The 18,591-nt window shown below is 38.6% G+C and overlaps 1 protein-coding gene across 11 annotated transcripts in view; it reads left to right on the forward strand.

Annotated features, from left to right (window-relative positions):
• SCMH1 (Scm polycomb group protein homolog 1) overlaps positions 1-18,591 on the forward strand; it is a 224,371-nt gene that overhangs the window by 125,136 nt on the left and 80,644 nt on the right. For all 11 annotated transcript variants that reach the window (XM_061412328.1, XM_061412331.1, XM_061412333.1 and 8 more), the window contains one exon: positions 5,670-5,913. In XM_061412328.1, coding sequence (XP_061268312.1) covers positions 5,670-5,913 — 244 coding nt within the window. The remainder of the gene's footprint in view (positions 1-5,669; positions 5,914-18,591) is intronic.

Raw genomic sequence — 18,591 nt, forward strand, 5'->3', positions numbered from 1 at the left:
GAAGCAGCAATTATCCCCAGAGAAATACTAGATTGTAAGGTAGGATTTCTGGGTTTGGGGATTTCTTATTTCTCTTCTAATAACAAGTTTTGACCTCATCTGTAATGTGGATTTCTGTCTACCTCACAGGGTTATTAAGAAATTAAACATTTTTTGTTAGTAAAACATATAAAATGTAATATAAATCTAAAGGCTATTCTTATGGAATTCCATAATGTCCATCTTCTAAACAGAGAGGAAGGAATGAGAGTATTTTTTAAGTGCCTGCAGTATGTTTGGGTTTTATATACACTATCTCGTGTAATACCCACAGTTAACTTTATGAAGCAAGAATTATTATTTTGGTTTAGTAGTTAAGGAAACAAAACACTCAAATAAGGAGCTTGCCCCAGATCACATGACTGACTAGTAAGTGGTAGAACAGGAATTAAAAACCTGTATTTGTTTTTCCTGGTTTTTCAAGGGAAAAGGCAGTCAGTCTCCTCTCAGTTGATCTTTCATGAGGTTGCAGTTACTATAAAGGAGACTGAATTAGCACTACTTGTGCTGCCATTTGGGCTTTTCAGGTGGCACTGTGGTAAAGAACCCTCCTGCCAATGCAGATGTAAGAGATCTAGATTCGATCCCTGGGTTGGGAAGATCCCCTGGAGAAGAAAATGGCAGCCCACTCCAGTATTCTTCCCTGGAGAATCCCACAGACAGAAGCCTGGCAGGCTACAGTCCTTGGGGTTGCAAAGAGTCAGATGTGACTGAAGCGACTTAGCATAACATGATGCCATTTAAGTCTAAAACCTGAGAGCACCATGGTTCCCAGAATACAGTATACTGGGCAATTTGAAATCCTTCCACTGGAGAGTACCTCAAAATGGTGGGAGGTAGGGGCCAACAAGTATTCTTTTAAATGCTTTACTGATCTTACTAGGAATTAAGAGAATTCTCCAAGGCCAAAATGAAGAAGGAAAACCAGAGTGTTAGGTATACTGAACGTGCTGATGCCTTAAGGGGCTTTACCAGTCTTACTTTTTAAGGACCTTGTCTTTTAACAACTAGAGTTAGATAGAAGTTGAAGCCTTGGGCCCATGCAAGGCAGAAAATGGACCTGGGACAGCCACATGAAAAAACAAATGGATCCCTCAAATGTTTACTCCTCAGTGAAAAGACAAGGAAGAGTCTCTGCCTGGGCCGTGGGTAGGGGAACTGAGTCATTCTTCTGATAAAAGCTTTCCCCCATGGAAATCCAAGGTTCAGATATAGTGTCTGTGTTGTCTCAGAACTCCAAAATTGTAGAGGGATATTTCTGAGTGCCTGGCAGAAGGAAACCCAAAACCTCTCTAGAGGGTTTGGTTGTTTTCAACCCAGATGTCATAGAAGTCCCAAAAGTGAAGTACCATTGAAAATCAGTTCAGTTCAGTTCATAATCACAGAGCCCTCAAAACTCTCAAAACAAATCCTTCATGATGAAACATCAGTAGACACAACAAACAGTAAGACTGTAACCTCAAGGAGTTTCAGATAATAGAAACATCGGATAGAAATTTTAAAGTATTTGAAAATGATTAAAGAATAAAAAGGAATTTTAAAATGAGAAAAGTACAAACCTCTATTTTTTAAAGACAGAGTTTAAAAAAGCAAATTGAATATCTAAAATGAAACCATTTAAATTTAAAAATCTTTTAAAAATTAAAAATAAAATAAAAATCTTAGATAGGTGATTAGGCAACTTAGACCTAGATAAGAATTAACTTTAAGACATGTGTGAGGAATTTCTCCAGAGTGCAATACAGAGAGATGAAGAGATTGAAAATATTAAAGAGAAAAGATAAAGATAATAATATTAGAAGGTCCGATATATGCTGAACATGAATTCCAGAATAAAAAAGAGTCAATATTTGAAAAGATAATGACAGAATTTTCCAGAATGTGTGATAAACACAAATGTATACTTTAAAACGTTGTGGAATAACTGAAGTCAAAAAATCTGAGCAAATAATCACACAGAATACAGTCATCCTCAGTATCTATGGGGGACTGGTTACAGGAACCCCTGAATACAAAGATCCACACACACTCAACTCTGTTATATAAAATGGTGTAGTACAGCAAGCTCTCCATATCTGCAACTTTCACAATGCAGACTGAACCTTCAAAGGCACTGCAGTTAGGCTGACAACACATTTCTTGACAGCAGTAGTACAAGGCAAAAGATAATAGAATAATACTTTAAAAGAATTAAGAAAAAAATAGTTGTCCACCTAGAATTTTATATCTGATTCTACTGTTATTTCAGAATGAATGCAAAATCAAGACATTTTCAGCAAACTAATATAAATATATTCACTGAAAGAACAATTGAAGAGTATGTTTCAAGAAGAAGATAATTGAACCTGGAAAGTAAGAATGAGATGTAAAATGTAGTGCTAGGGAAAGATAGGTTAGCATGTGAGTATAACTAAACAATCATTGGCTGTAACTGTATAAACCAGTTATAGTAGCAAAAGTGATCAGTTGGCAGTATAACAGTGTGGAACTAAATTATCCAACACCTGTTAACTCAGGAGTAATTTAAATATTCAGAGGTCCTAGTATTGTTTAATTAAGGATGAATTTTAGACTTAATTATGTCAGCTGTACAGTTATGATCTGAAGGGGATCCACCAAAAGATTAAATATAGAATGATTAACATCTGAATCAATGGAAAGGGGAAAAGGGAAGAAAATTCAGTTGATTGTTAAGGAGAAAAAAGAAGTTAAAGGTACAACTTGAAAAATCAAGTTAAATAGAAATGATATTTAGAAATGATAATTATAATAAATTTAATACATCAGTTATGAGAAATTAAACTCATCAGTTTAGTCAGACATAGATCAGATTGTTTTTAAATCTTGCTGCATGCTGTTTACAAGAGACATTGCTGTAATATGACACAAAGGTGTTAAAAATAAAAGAATATAAAACATATACCAGGCAAACCTTTATCAAAATAAAGCTGGTGTTAATTGTACCAAAATTAGACAAAAAAGACTTTGGTGCTAAAAAGCGTTAAAGAAGTTACTATCTAATGATTTAAAAAAAAAATAGATCACTATGAAGATAAAAGCTGTACATGCTCCTAAAAAACATAGCCTCAAAATAGATAAAGCAAAATTTGACAGAATTACATGGAAAAAATTACATAGAAAATCCACAATCGTTAGAGGATATTTTAATACACATCTCTCAATAATTGATAAATCAAATAGGCAAGACAAAAAAGTATCAGTCAGCATAAGCTAATCAGTTATAAATCAATTCAGTTCAGTTCAGTTGCTCAATCGTATCCGACTCTTTGGGACCTCAATGGACTGCAGCACACCAGGCCTCCCATCACCGACTCCCGGAGTTTACTCAAACTCATGTCCATTGAGCTGGTGATGCCACCCAACCATCTCATCCTCTGTCGTCCCCTTCTCCTCCTGCCTTCAATTTTTCCCAGCATCAGGGTCTTTTCAAATGAATCAGTTCTCATCAGGACGCCAAAGTATTGGAGTTTCAGCTTCAGCATCAGTCCTTCCAGTGAATATTTAGGACTGATTTCCTTGAGGATGGACTGGTTGGATCTCTTTGCTGTCCAAGGGACTCTCAAGAGTCTTCTCCAACACCACAGTTCAAAAGCATCAATTCTTCATCAATTTTAAATCAGTTTTAAAAAATAAAGTCATTCCTATTTAACAAGTGATTTGAAAATGAAATTTTTGAAGATACTCTTTAAGATAGCAATAGGTTACAGTATGGCTAGAAAAATGTTAGTAAAATATCAGATATTTACAAGGAACTTTTAAACTTATACTGAAGATGAAATCTCCATTAAAGAATACTTAACATATGGAAAATACTATGTTCATGGAAGGAAAGGCTCAATATCATACATAAAAAGTTATTTTTTCCCAAATTATAAATTCACTGGGATTCCAATCAAAATACAAATAGAATTTTCCTGTGGAACTTGAAGATCAGATCAGATCAGATCAGTCACTCAGTCGTGTCCGACTCTTTGCAACCCCATGAATTGCAGCACGCCAGGCCTCCCTGTCCATCACCAACTCCCGGAGTTCACTGAGACTCACGTCCATCGAGTCAGTGATGCCATCCAACCATCTCATCCTCTGTTGTCCCCTTCTCTTCCTGCCCCCAATCTCTCCCAGCATCAGGGTCTTTTCCAATGAATCAGCTCTTCGCATGAGGTGGCCAAAGTACTGGAGTTTCAGCTTTAGCATCATTCCTTCCAAAGAAATCCCAGGGCTGATCTCCTTCAGAATGGACTGGTTGGATCTCCTTGCAGTCCAAGGGACTCTCAAGAGTCTTCTCCAGCACCACAGTTCAAAAGCATCAATTCTTGGGTGCTCAGCCTTCTTCACAGTCCAACTCTCACATCCATACATGACCACAGGAAAAACCATAGCCTTGACTAGATGGACCTTTGTTGGCAAAGTAATGTCTCTGCTTTTGAATATGCTATCTAGGTTGGTCATAACTTTCCTTCCAAGGAGTAAGCGTCTTTTAATTTCATGGCTGCAGTCACCATCTGCAGTGATTTTGGAGCCCCAAAAAATAAAGTCTGACACTGTTTCCCCATCTATTTCGTATGAAAGATCGAGGAGAAAGAATAGCCAAAACAATAGTGAGCAATAACAAAGTAGAGGGACTTTTTCTTCCAGATACCCATTTAATAAGACTGTGTTATTGGTACAGGATCAGACAGTAAGACAAAGGGTAACAGAGTATACAACAGCTTTTGGGAACTCTATGCAACTGCATTGCAAATCAGCACCCCAAAACTAGCTACACTACTGGAGAGAGTTCACAGTTTTACAGCTGTTTTGGAGGGCAGTTTAACAATATTTAATAAAGTGGAAGATGAATTCTTCAGGCAAGAATACTAGAGTGGGTAGCCATTCCCTTCTCCAGGGGATCTTCCCAACCCAGGGATTGAACCTGGGTCTCCTGCATCATAGGCAGATTCTCTATCATCTGAGCCATCAGGGAAGCCCATATATCCATCCTATAACCCAACAGTTCTACTCTTAGGTATACATACTGAAAAAAATCGTCCCACATATGAAAAAAGAAACAACTGTAAGAATGGCTGTGAAAACTCTTTTGAAATAGTAAACAATTCAAAACAACATTGCATGTCTGTCAAAAGAGAGGAAATAAATTGTGATATAATGGAGTACTATTAGCAGTTAAACTAGAGCTAAATTTACATCATGGGTACATTTCAAAAACATAGTGTTGAACAAAAAAAGCAAGTTGTAGAATGATATGTTCACTATAATACTATTTATATAAAATTTTAAAGTGTGCAAATTACATATATATACACACACACACACACACAAATAGTAAAGTATAAAAATACTCATGGAGAAGGGCACAAAGGAGGATTCAGCCTTGTCTGTTACCTTTTATTTCTTGAAAAAAAAAAAAAAGACCTGAAACAAAGATGTCAAAATATTAGAATTAACAAAGTAATACTTTGGTATACTTTGAAGTTCATTTAAAGGAAAGTCTAAAGTTCCATTGTAAATCTTATATAGCACTTTCTAATCATCCAAATGAAGTACCAGTTTCTTGGCATACCTAGCCTCTCTCTTTGTGTCTAGGTCTATATCTCTTGTCTCTCATCTAGGAACCACCGTCACCTTCTCACAACTTCTTCAAAATGGGAATGAAGCTAGAAGCTGTGGACAGGAAGAACCCTCATTTCATTTGCCCAGCCACTATTGGGGAAGTGCGGGGCTCAGAGGTGCTTGTCACTTTCGATGGGTGGCGAGGGGCCTTTGACTACTGGTGCCGCTTCGACTCCCGTGACATCTTCCCTGTGGGCTGGTGTTCCTTAACTGGAGACAACCTGCAGCCACCTGGCACTAAAGGTAAAGGCTTGTAAAGTCGGAACCCAAGTTGCTAAGGGAGCTTACCTAGATCTCCCATGGTCAGCATACCTTCACCAGTAAACCTCACTCACATGCAAAGGAGGATCAGGGGCCAGCAACTAGGGTAAAAAACCAACATCTAGTCAAGAGTAGTCAGAAACAGAAAGAATTTAAACATCACCTGAGGATAGACATGGAGTTTGGCATAAAGTACAATTTCCTTGCTCAGATAGCTTGGTTTATTCTCAGGCAACTAGCTTCTCATCTCTCTTACTCTTATTCCTGGACTGTTCCAGAGTTTGAATAGTATCATTCTTGAGGTGTACATCCCAACTTTGTATTTGAGCTGGAGTAACATTATATTACATAAAAATACTTAACCAGCTCTGTAGTTTAGTGGAAAAACCATGGGCTTAGATGTTAGATAGACTTAGATTTGAAGTCCATCTCTGCCTTTTCCCAGCTGTGTGGCTTTTTGGTCAGTTAGTTGACCTCTCTAAACCTCAAAATTCCTCATCTGTAAAAGAATACCTACTTTATAAATGAGATTACCTGGGCAAAATGTTTACATAATGTCTAGCAAACACCAAATGCTAAACAAGTGTTTTTATTGTATTACTGCTGCTGTTTTTCTATATTAACATAATTATTAGTATTTATTATAATTACTATGTAATATGATATATTATTATAATACTCTTATTATTAAAATAACTGCTACTAATGGGCAAATATACATAAAATACTAGAATAGTACCACAGAGTAGTTAACAGTCAATATTTCTGATGATCGTAATGTTGGAGAACATCCAGGATAAAGTTTGAGGTAGCTCTTAATAAAGAGTAAGAAATAAGTAAGAGTAATAAAAATAAATAGTAAGAATCTCATTCCTAAAAGTACTGGTAAATCTGAGAGAATAGAAAGTCACCCTTCCTGTTGTCTGTGGGTTTCATTTCTAAACCTCTATCAGATTCATTCATTCAATTAGCCAAATATTTCTGTAGTACCTAATTGTGAGCCAAACTGAGGATACAGTAGCTACACAGATGAAAAGCATTCATCAAGTGCCCTCATGACACTTTAATTTTAGAGGGATGAGATAGTCAATATACATTTAAATCAAGAAATAAACAAGATGATTTCAGATAAACAATTTTTCCTAAGGAAATAAAGTATAATAAAATAGTAACTGTGAAAGGATTTGTGTAACAGCTTTATTGAATATAATTGAAGTAAAATAAGTTGCACATATTTAAAGTATACAGTTTGAAAAGTTTTGACATATATATATATATATATATCCATGAAACCATTACCTTAATCAAGATAATGAACATATCCATCATCCCCAAAAGTTCACTGTTCCTTTTTGTGGAGAGGGAGCTTTTCAGATACACTTTCTTTTTAGGAAAAATTGTCCAAAAAGATGATTGATATTTTAATTTGATGACAAAAAGAAGCCATGCAAGGAAAGAGAATTCCAAGCAGGCAGATGTGACATACTTACAATGGTATTGAGACATGAATGAGTTTATTATGTTTCAAGGGCAGAAAGAATACTGCTCTGACTACAGTGGACCGTGGGAGGGGGAAAGTGGCACAATCATGTAGGACCTTATAAGCCAGAGTGAGAATTTGGATTTTATTCTAAACATAATGGGGAATTAGCAGAAGGAGTAACAAAATCTGATTTACTTAAAAAAAAAAAAATCACTTGCACTTGTGTCCAAGAATACAAAAGAGCATGTATGACTCAACAATAAAAAAGATAAATAACCCAGTTGAGAAGATGAGCAAAGAACTTAAACATTTCTCCTAAGGAAATATACAAAAGGTCAGTAAGCACTTGAAAAGATGCTCAACATCAGTAGTCATTCAGTTCACTTCAGTTCAGTTCAGTCATTCAGTCGTGTCCAGCTCTTTGCAACCCCATGAATCACAGCACACCAGGCCTCCCTGTCCATCACCAACTCCCGGAGTTCACCCAAACCCACGTCCATCGAGTTGGTGATGCCATCCAGCCATCTCATCCTCTGTTGTCCCCTTTTTCTCCTGCCCCCAATCCCTCCCAGCATCAGAGTCTTTTCCAATGAGTCAACTCTTCGCATGAGGTGGCCAAAGTACTGGAGTTTCAACTTTAGCATCATTCCTTCCAAAGAAATCCCAGGGCTGATCTCCTTTAGAATGGACTGGTTGGATCTCCTTGCAGTCCATGGGACTCTCAAGAGTCTTCTTCAACACCACAGTTCAAAAGCATCAATTCTTGGGTGCTCAGCCTTCTTCACAGTCCAACTCTCACATCCATACATGACCACTGGAAAAACCATAGCCTTGACTAGACGGACCTTTAGGAAATGCAAATCCAAGCCACATGGGTATAGATATAATCTAAAGACAGACAGTAATAAGTGTTGGTGAGAATGTAGAGAAATTGTAACTCTCATATGTTTCTGGTGAGATTCTAAACTGCTGCAGCCACTTTGAAAACAGTTTGGAAGTTTCTCAAAATGTTAAACATAGAGTTATCCGTGACCTAGCACGTCTGCTTGTAGGTACATACCCAAGAGAATGGAAATCATATGTCCACACAAAAATGTAACTGTAACTTCATGGCAGCATTATTCATAATGACCAAAAAATTGAAATAGCCCAACTGTCCATCTGATGACAAGATGAATACAATGTGTTATATTCACATGAAATAAATTATTTATTTATTGGCAATAAAAAAAAGAATGAAGTACTGGTTTGTGCTACAACATAAAATGTACCTTAAAAACGTTATGCTAAGTGAAAAAGCCAATCACTAAAGACCACACGTTGTATAATTGCAGTTATATGAAATGTCCAGAATAGGCAAAACCAAGAGACAAAATAGTGGTTTATGGGGTCGCAAAGAGTCGGACACGACTGAGCGACTGATCTGATCTGAGGGGCTTTGGAAGAAGAGGAAATGGAAAGTGACTGCTAATGGGGATTTCTTTTAGGGATGATGAATATGTTCTAAAGTCAGGGATGATAGTCCCACAACTCTGAGTTTGCTAAAAACAATGAATTATGCACTTTAAAAGGTGAATTTTATGGTATGTAAAGTACACATCAATAAAGCTGTTATTTAAGACCTCATTTGGGCTGGTTGATAGAAAATGGGTTGTATCATGGTGACTGTGGACAAGGAAAATATAGGGTTGCTTGGATTAGGTTAGTGGCACTGAGTGGAGAGAACTTGAGATGGCGGCAGCATGGAGGAGAGAAGACAGACTTTCTGCCTTGGAAAAGTGCTACTCCTCTAAATGCTCCAAGAAACAAATGTGGGGTCAGTGTGAGACATCCATTGCCCTCCCTCTACGGAGTCTGTGAGATAATATCTCTGTGGAAATAGCAGGAAAGGGAGTGTCTTGAGAGCAACAGTGGAGTCATTTTTGCTTACTTAAGACTAAAACAGGATAAGCGTTGGTGCTCCCAGCCAAATTTAGTTAGTAGGCTGAGTTTCTTACTTCCTTGGTTAGAGTAACTCTGCTATTTTGACTGGTAAGTCTCCTAGAGCAATTGGGCGATTCTCAAAAGCCAGAGGAGCAGGAGAGTCTTCTGGACTCACATTTTTTTTCTGACTGCACATCATGCTGATAAGAAATATGGCACACCGTGTGGCTGATGATTCCAGAGTGTTTGCTGGCTCTTTTCCTTCCCTTCAGTGTGTCTCTGGGGATTTTAGATTTTTAATAGATGACCAGAAGGACCAGCTCAGAAGGTAGGAGGTTATTCCAGTTGGCATTTCCAGATAAGGACCTTCAGTCCTTATCCCAGCAGCTGGATTGTTTACTCCAACAACTCTCTCCTCCCCCACCTCATACCCTCAGTTAATTTTATAATGCAGCTTTTAGTAATAGCAGAACTTGGGCCATTCAGTGTCCTGGCTGAGAAACAAGTGATACAACTTGGAAAAAATGTGATTACTCAATTCATTTCACAAAACAAGATGTTCTCTATGTGTAAGCCTGTTCTCTTTCTAATCATCCTATCTCCTCTTTCTTTTCTACCTTCTCGTCATCAGTGTGCAAATGTTAAAAAATTCAGGTACTATACAATTGTTTCTTGCCCACAGTGAGCAGGAAAAATACCGATATTCGTTTAATGTTCTTTTACACACATTATTTCTTTGTATCTTTTGCTAACTTTGAACTCGGTGTTACAGTCAGATACATTCTATTTATAAGAAAAGCAAAGTTCAAAGGATTAAGTGACTTAGTTCTGTTGATCTCTGAGTCTAGAGGGAGAAGCCATGGAGATTTTTAGTAAGGTCCGCTATCAAGGCCATCACTTTAGCCATATCATCTTCACAGTCTTCCCCTGTACTCTCCCATTCTCCTTTGGGCTCTCTTCAAAACTTCATTTGAGACCTTGGGTTTTGGCATAAGCAGTGTAGTGTAACATCAGAGAATTGAACGGAAGTCTAGTCCCAGCTGGACACAAATTTGTTTTGTCTTGGAGCAAGTCATTCCTAAAGCAAGAGATTGAACTAGGTGATCCTTGAGCATCCTGTGCCCCTGTGTACTGTGCAGGCTCCTGGCCTTGACAGAGAGTAAAAGATGACTTCTTTGACTATCTTCTACTTGATCCCAGATGCTCATCTCACCCCTGCCTACCTCTGTACCCCAGCCACACAGGGCTCTGCCTCTCTAAGGGGATCCTTCATGCTAGCTGTTTCTCCTTTGCAAAGCCAGTAGTAAACCTTTTTAGGTCCTAAACTCCTGGGCCAAGCCACTTCTGATGGGCTTCAAATGCTAAGCTTGCAGCTAATCCAGGGTACTGGTTATAAAAAGCAGAAGCTTTTTTTTTTTTTTTCAGCTGATCACTCTTTTTGTATCTGACTTAGAAGAAAACAGAGGTAAACTTTACTTTTTAAAATTAAAAAACCAAATAAAGAGCTCAGTCCACTTGGTGTGACTATAATGTTAATTAGGCACTTAATAATCTAATTAACTCCCCTCCTTTGTTCTGACTGCAGGTGGGCAAGACAGTTTCAGATTATAGCTTAGCTTCCTATATAATGGGATCCCAGCTACTTCATGTTTATATTTTTATTATATATTTTATTGTATATTATTATTCTGGACTGTACACCCGTCTCTTGTGCTTCATATAGTGTAAGCTTGGTCTGGCTGCTCTCTCTGCTGATGCAGATATGCGGGTCCAATAAAAGTGTGGCCCTCGAGCACACCAGTTGGAGTAAATGGTCAACCAGTCCTCCTTTACCCTTTCGGTCTACCCTTTCTACCTGTGGCATCACACAAGGAGAACATTTCAAAATCTGGTTTAGTGCTGTGCCTAAGGTGCCACAGGAGTATTCCTCTGACCTGGAGAGTAAGAATTTGATACTTAAAAACAAAACTTTCAGAATACCTCTTCCTTTTTTCCTCTGTGTAACATTTAAAAGTGTGTCCCATACTTTATGGATGGATGTTCTCTTTCTGTTGTAAAACTACATAGGAAACTATACTGTAATAACTTTGGAATTCTGGGTCAGAAAGAGAGAATTGGTTAAATTGGAATCCTAAACTGTGCAGGGAAAAACTAAGCAGAGGCAAGAATAACACAACTGAGGCCATTGGTCAGCTAATGGCCTGATTTTCTTCAGCCAGCCATTCATTCAGGTTTAAATATTGTCATGACTAGGGGCTAGTCATTGGATAAATTTGTAGGAATCCTGCCTTTAGAGTGTATAGTTTTGTGAGTGTGTACTTACACTCCCAGGCCAGTGGAGAGTGGTGAGAAGATAACATGAGGTGAGGGGATAGTCTTTGAATAAAGAAGCTGAAATGTAAGTTCTTATAGTTTATTTCAACACCTATCACAACTATTTTATTTATTTAACAAAGTTATCCCTGCAGCCTGTAAAATAATGCTAGTTTTTTAGTATGAACATAATTCTTTCTACCCTGTCTAGAAGGTTAGGGTTCATGTCTACTTGGAGTCCTTGTTAAGTGGGACCAATTTATTAACTTCATCTTTATATCCCCAGCACTTGGCCCATACTAGTTATTCAGTAATACTTATTGAGTGAAATAAATCATGCTATATTTTCTGATTTCATTTCTGTTCACCATCATCTAAAGCCATTATTCACTGAGGTACAAAAGTGAGAGGGCTACTATAATTTTAAAAGCAGATTAAAATTTATTTAAACTATTGTTCCGTTTTAAGTCTTGGAAACTTGTGGCCAAAAATAAGAGTGACAAAGGGCTCTCATCTCCAGAAAGGGATATCTTTGAACTCATGTTCACTCACCTCTCTATCACAAAACACACTTAACACCTTTACACCTGGAATACCCCCTGCCTTTCCACCCAAATTCTTTTTCTACTAAGCCACAACAAACAGGAGAATGTCCTCTTTACAGGAAGCTTCAAGCAATCGGTATATTCTTCCTGTCTCCTGAGAACGTGTGTTCAGTAGCCCTGTCAGAAAAGGCATGAGCCTGTTAATTAATAAGTGAATCAAATCTTCAGTGCCCTTACTGAGGACCGCCGCTTGGCTATTTGGCAGTTTTCCCTTTTTCCCTCTCAGACATAACTAGTTCCGAGCTTTGCCTTTGTTGAATATACCGATTCCTCCCTACACACACACACACACACACACACACACACAATATCTTTGTCATTATTCCAGCTTTGGTGTTGTACTTTAATTGCATCTAGAAACTCTGGCCTTTATTCATCCATCTACACAATAGTTGTAGTACAGCCCCATCTTCCCTCGTATCTCAGATGGTAAAGAATCTGCCTGCAGTGCAGGCAACCTGAGTTCGAACCCTGGATTGGGAAGATGCCCTAAAGAAGGGAATGGCTGCCTACTCCAGTATTCTTGCCTGGAGAATTCCATGGACATGAATTAGAAGAGCCTAGGAGTCTACAGACCATAGGGTCTCAAAGCGTTGAACACAACTGAGCAACTAACACTTTCACTTTTTTTCCAATCTTAGCAGTGTTAGGCTCAGTGAAGATTGTAAAGAAGTACCTACCTCCCAGGTTGATTCAGTGGTTGAAATGAGAAAATGGGTGTGCAAATGCATGTAGCACAGAGTAGATGCCCAACGTCTGTTAGTTATATCTGAATTTAGATGTCTAGACATCCCAAGGAAAGGGAACTGCACACAGAGACACTTAAGTGCTGTATTTTGGTCAGGAAAAATAAATATATTTATGAGATGAGGTTTGTACAGTGAACTAATGCTCCCATAACTGCTTTTCTCTTGATTGTATGCTGATGGTACATAAGTAGAAATGGGAATATGAGGAAATTAAATGAGTGGCATTACATTATGAAGTAGGGAATCTGGGTTCTCTCACTGCTCCTAATTATATCTGCTCAAGGGACAGAAAAGCCCCATATCTCTCTTCCGGCTTCCTTAAGCTGGCTCTTGGCCCTGCTCAGTTCTCTCTCCTGCCTTCACCAACCACAGATGCCTGAGAGGGGTAGCAATTTTCTGGCATGTATAATGAAACAACTGGCATCTCTCAAACTCCTGGAAATAGTGAGATGTGATTTAGGCAGTTCATAAATTTGACCACACCTGCTGTTTTCTTGAAAATACGTGGATCCATGTAGTTTTCTCTGACAAGGTTTTGTTAACACCTACTGTGCCAGCATCAATATATATCAACTTGGAAAATTCCCTGTTTTAAATGTGTTGTTAATTGTTGTCATTCAGTCACTAAGTCTTGTCCAACTCTTTGTGACCCCATGAACTGCAGCATACCAGGCTTCTCTATCCATCACTTTCTCCCTGAGTTTCCTCAAATTCATGTCCTTTGAGTCAGTGATGCCATCCAACCATCTCATCCTCTGTTACCCACTTCTCTTGCCCTCAATTTTTTCCAGCATCAGGGTCTTTTCCAGTGAGTCAGCTCTTCGCATCAGGTGGCCAAAGTATCAGAGCTTCAACTTCAGCATCAGTCCTTCCAATGAATACTCAGGGTTGATTTCCTTTAGGATTGACTGGTTTGATCTCCTTGCTGTCCAAGGGACTCTCAAGAGTCTTCTCCAGCACCACAGTTTGAAAGTGTCAATTCTTTCGTGCTCAGCCTTCTTTATGGTCCAAATCTCACATCCATACATGACTACTGGAGAAACTATTCCAGTTCGGTCGCTCAGTCATGTCCAACTTTTTGCAACCCCATGAACTGCAGCACGCCAGACTTCCCAGTCCATCACCAACCCCCGGAGTCTACCCAAACCCATGTCCATTGAGTCGGTGATGCCATCCAACCATCTTATCCTCTGTTGTCCCCTTCTCCTCCTGCCCTCAATCTTTCCCGGCATCACGGTCTTTTCAAATGAGTCACTTCTTTACATGAGGTGGCCAAAGTATTGGAGTTTCAGCTTCAACTTCAGTCTTTCCAGTGAACACCCAGGACTGATTTTCTTTAGGTTGGACTAGTTGGATCTCCTTGCAGTCCAAGGGACTCTTCAAGAGTCTTCTCCAACACCACAGTTCAAAAGCATCAATTCTTCGGCACTCAGCTTTCTTTATAGTCCAACTCTCACATCCATACCTGACTACTGGAAAAACCATAGCCTTGACGAGATGGACCTTTGTTTACAAAGTAATGTCTCTGCTTTTTAATATGCTGTCTAGGTTGGAAAAACCATAGCTTTGACTATATGGACCTTTGTTGAAAAAGTGATGTCTCAGCCTTTTAAAACACTATCTAGGTTTGACATAGCTATTCCTCCAAGGAGCAAGTGTCTTTTAATTTCGTGGCTGCACTCACCATACGCAGTGATTTTGGAGCCCAGGAAAATGAAATCCAATCTGTTTCCACATTTTCCCCATCTATTTGCCATGATAAGTGTAGGTGGTTAGTAAAGTCATATTGAAAACCAGTAATATAAACTCTGTATTTTACATTTTCCCCCTTAATTTTTGAGGAAATACTACAATTACAAATGAGATTTTCTGAATCTCAGTAACGACTTACTAGGAGACAAACAAAATATAAACTTTCATGTATTAGGTTGGCCAAAAAATTGGTTCAAGTTGAACGAACTTTTTGGCCAACCTAATATATCAGGAAGATGAGGAAAACTGGGCAAACTCTTAAATGGAGCAAAGAAAAACAGGAGATTATGAGGGTGATATGGCAGGAAGGCAGGAGTTTGACTGTAAGTTTTTTAAATTGTCCTCTGCTAAGAAAAGGTGGAGTGTGTTCATTTGACTACATGGCTGACCGGCAGGTGCTTCATCGCAGTGTACTTTTATGTCGCCTCTTTAAGCAGCTTAGACTTGACCAGACACATTAGCGGACCATCTTCTGAGAATATAGCTCTCCACTTGCTGAAATTGTTCCTGAATCCTCTTACCTGTTGCCCCAGACACTGCTTTGAGTCTCAGTAATGTAAGGCTTTTGAGGTTGGCTCTGGGCATATCGTGGGTAATTTTATCTTCCTTCTGTTCTTCCTACTCTCCACAGATTTATCCATCGGAGAAGGCCTTAGGGAAATGTTAAATGTCTTTTTGGTTTCAGAAGTCCTTTATTCATGCTGTGGGAATAAGAATCAGGAGGGAGAGAAAGAGCTAGATGTGGGGAACTGAACGTGTTAACTCAGCTGGATAGGAGCAGGAGGCAACCCATGCTTTTTTATGTGAACTGGAATTTGGAGCAGTGGAGTTTCAGCCTTGGCATCAGCCCAGCTGGCAGTATATAGCTGAACCCAGCCAAGTTGAGCAAACCTAAGAAGGAACACATCCTCTAAATTACTATGCCAAGGCCAGTGATACGCTGCTGTGAATGAAAACACGATCCCAGTCCAGGAAACTGATAAACCAAATGGATTTCCCCGTTTTTTTTCTTTTCCATTGTTCATGTTCTGTGTCATGTGGACCCACATGCACGCGTGCATGCACACACACACACACAAGCTGGACTTATGAATCAGTTTCCAATTACATATGCTGTTTTGTTGCTGTAAAGAGGAAAAATCTGGTAATGAATTCTCTGGAGGCAGTTAAGAATCCTCTAACTGCGGATTATTGGAGACATAGAAGTCCGAAGTTAGTGAAAAGAGTATGGACTTTGGAGACCGAAAGATCTAGGTTCAAATCCTAGCTTTAACTGTGTGTCCTTTGACAAGTCTTTTAACCTCGTGAGTTCAGTTTCTCCATCCTTAAAATAATCAAATATAATGTTGTCCCAGGAAGAAGTGAGGCACTTATGTGACTGTTAGAGTTGCAAACTGAAGTAGCTACTTTTTTCATGGAACATCATCTTTATTTAACGGAACAACTGACTTGACTGTTTGGCAGACACTTTCTCCAAAATTAAGTGAGAAGGTCACTTCAAGAAGGACAACCTGTAAAATTATAAACTTACAAGTAAATATTAGGATCTTGGAAAACTTGTATCCACTAATGTGAGCTCAACATCTTTCCAATATGTAAAGAATTCAGAGTCACTCTTGACCATATTATCACCTATCTAGAAGTGACTTTGGTTAAGATACAGTTTGTTACCTTACTATGAAATATGAGATGTCGGGAATGTAAAAAGTCATAGGATCCTAGAATCTCAGGCTTAGAGGAAACCTCAGAAGTCCTCAAATTCAATGTCCCACCTAATTCAGGATGCTCCTTGAGAGCATATTCTGTAAATACTCATATATCCCTTACTAGAATTCTTCCAAAGACAGGGAGATTGTACCCTCCCAAAGGAGCACATTCCTTCCATTTATGATAGCTTTAATGGGTAAAAGTGTTCTTTTTAATTTTGAGCTGAAATCTGCTTTCCCCCAGTGTCTGTCATTTGGCTCTAATTTTGTTTCTTGTTTTACTTTAAACCTTTTCAGAGCACTCTTGATACTCTTGTTCCTCAAGGTCTTTTTTTTCCTCATATATTTCTGAAATTAGATAGTTTCTAAGGCCCTCATCAGCTTGAACTCTCTTCTTGATCCGTTTTGGTTGATGTTGTTCTTAAGAATAAGCTCCAATGTTGGGAATGGTCCAGCTAGTGCAGAATAGAGTGGCACTCTAGCTTCCCTTAAAAAGTAACTATACTGTGACCTAACTTGTTGAAGAGTTGAAAATAAGGGATTGCACTTTTTAAATTTTTATATTCTCAAATGGTCACAGTAGATGTTTAATTAACCCCTTATTGAGTCTCAGCACAAATTGAATCAAACTTCAGGACATAATGGTCATGTTAGGTAAGGGGGTTTTCTGATCTTTTTTTTTTAAGACTGAGGGATACAGTGGTAATTCACAAGATTTAGAAAGTGCTTTTACACTTATCTTTTATCACAGTACCCAAGTTGTAATAAACCAAGTATTTTCCTCAGTAAAAGTTTTCATCAAATAGGAGAATTCCTCTTTTTTCTCCATGATAACTTTTCTTGATTCAAATCAGTAAGGAAGATATAATATCTGCTCTGTAGAAACACGGAATCCTGCCCTAGAATTGAATTCAGTCATGTACACATGGCCAATATTCAGAGTATACTGTAGATTTAAAATTCAGAGTATACTGTAGATTTAAAATTCAGAGTATACTGTAGACTTTTCTGACAAAGGTCCATATAGCAAAAGCTATGGTTTTTCCAACAGTCATGTACAGATGCGAGAGTTGGACCACAAAGAAGGCTGAGCACTGAAGAATTGATGCTTTCGAACTGGGGTGCTGGAGAATACTTTTGGGAGTCCCTTGGACAGCGTGGAAATCAAACCAGTCAATCCTAAAGGAAATCAACCCTGAATATTCATTGGAAGGACTGATGCTGAAGCTCCAATACTTTGGCCACCTGATGCAAAGAGCTGACTCATTGGAAAAAGAAGGGGGTGACAGAGGATGAAATGGTTTGATAGCATCACAAACTCACGGGACATGAGTTTGAGCAAACTCTGAGAGATAGTAACAGACAGGGAAGCCTGGTGTGCTGCAGTTCATTGGGTCACAAAGGGTCAGACATGACTTAGTGACTGAACAACAACTATAGATTCAGAATTATTTGGACCTTCCCATGAAAGTTCCAAACAATGTAGGTTACACGTACTGTAAAGCACAGAGAACTCTACTCAGTATTCTTTAATAACCTAAATGGGGAAGGAATCTGAAATAGAGTGGATATGTGTCTATGTATGCCTGAATTGCTTTGCTGTACACCTGATCCACTGCAATCCAATATAAAACAAAATTTAAAAGCATTGGATTTAAATCATAACCTCAATTCTAAATTTTCTACAAAACAAAGACTATAGGTCACAAAATATATGTAACCTTTTTTGTATCTGATATTTAGTATTGTATTAAATTAATTTTGTTTTATAATGTTGTTTGCACGCGTGGTCAGTTGCTCAGTCGTGTCTGACTGTTTGTGATACCATCAGGCCCATGGAATTATCCTGGCAAGAATATTGGAGTGGGCTGCCGTTTCCTCCTCCAAGGGATTTTCCCAACCCAAGGATTGAACCCAAGTCTCCTGCGGCTCCTGCATTGGCAGGTGGATTCTTTACCACTCAGCCATCTGGGAAGCCCATAATGTTGTTTAGAAGGATGTTCAATGAGCAACCATTTTCATAGGAAAGGAAGTTAACATTTACCAAACCCATACAGGAGTACATCATGCAAAATGCCAGGCTGGATAAAGCACAAGCTGGAATCAAGATTGCCAGGAGAAATATCAAT

This window comes from Bos javanicus, chromosome 3 (assembly GCF_032452875.1).
Source record: "Bos javanicus breed banteng chromosome 3, ARS-OSU_banteng_1.0, whole genome shotgun sequence".
NCBI classification, from domain to species: Eukaryota; Metazoa; Chordata; class Mammalia; order Artiodactyla; family Bovidae; genus Bos; species Bos javanicus.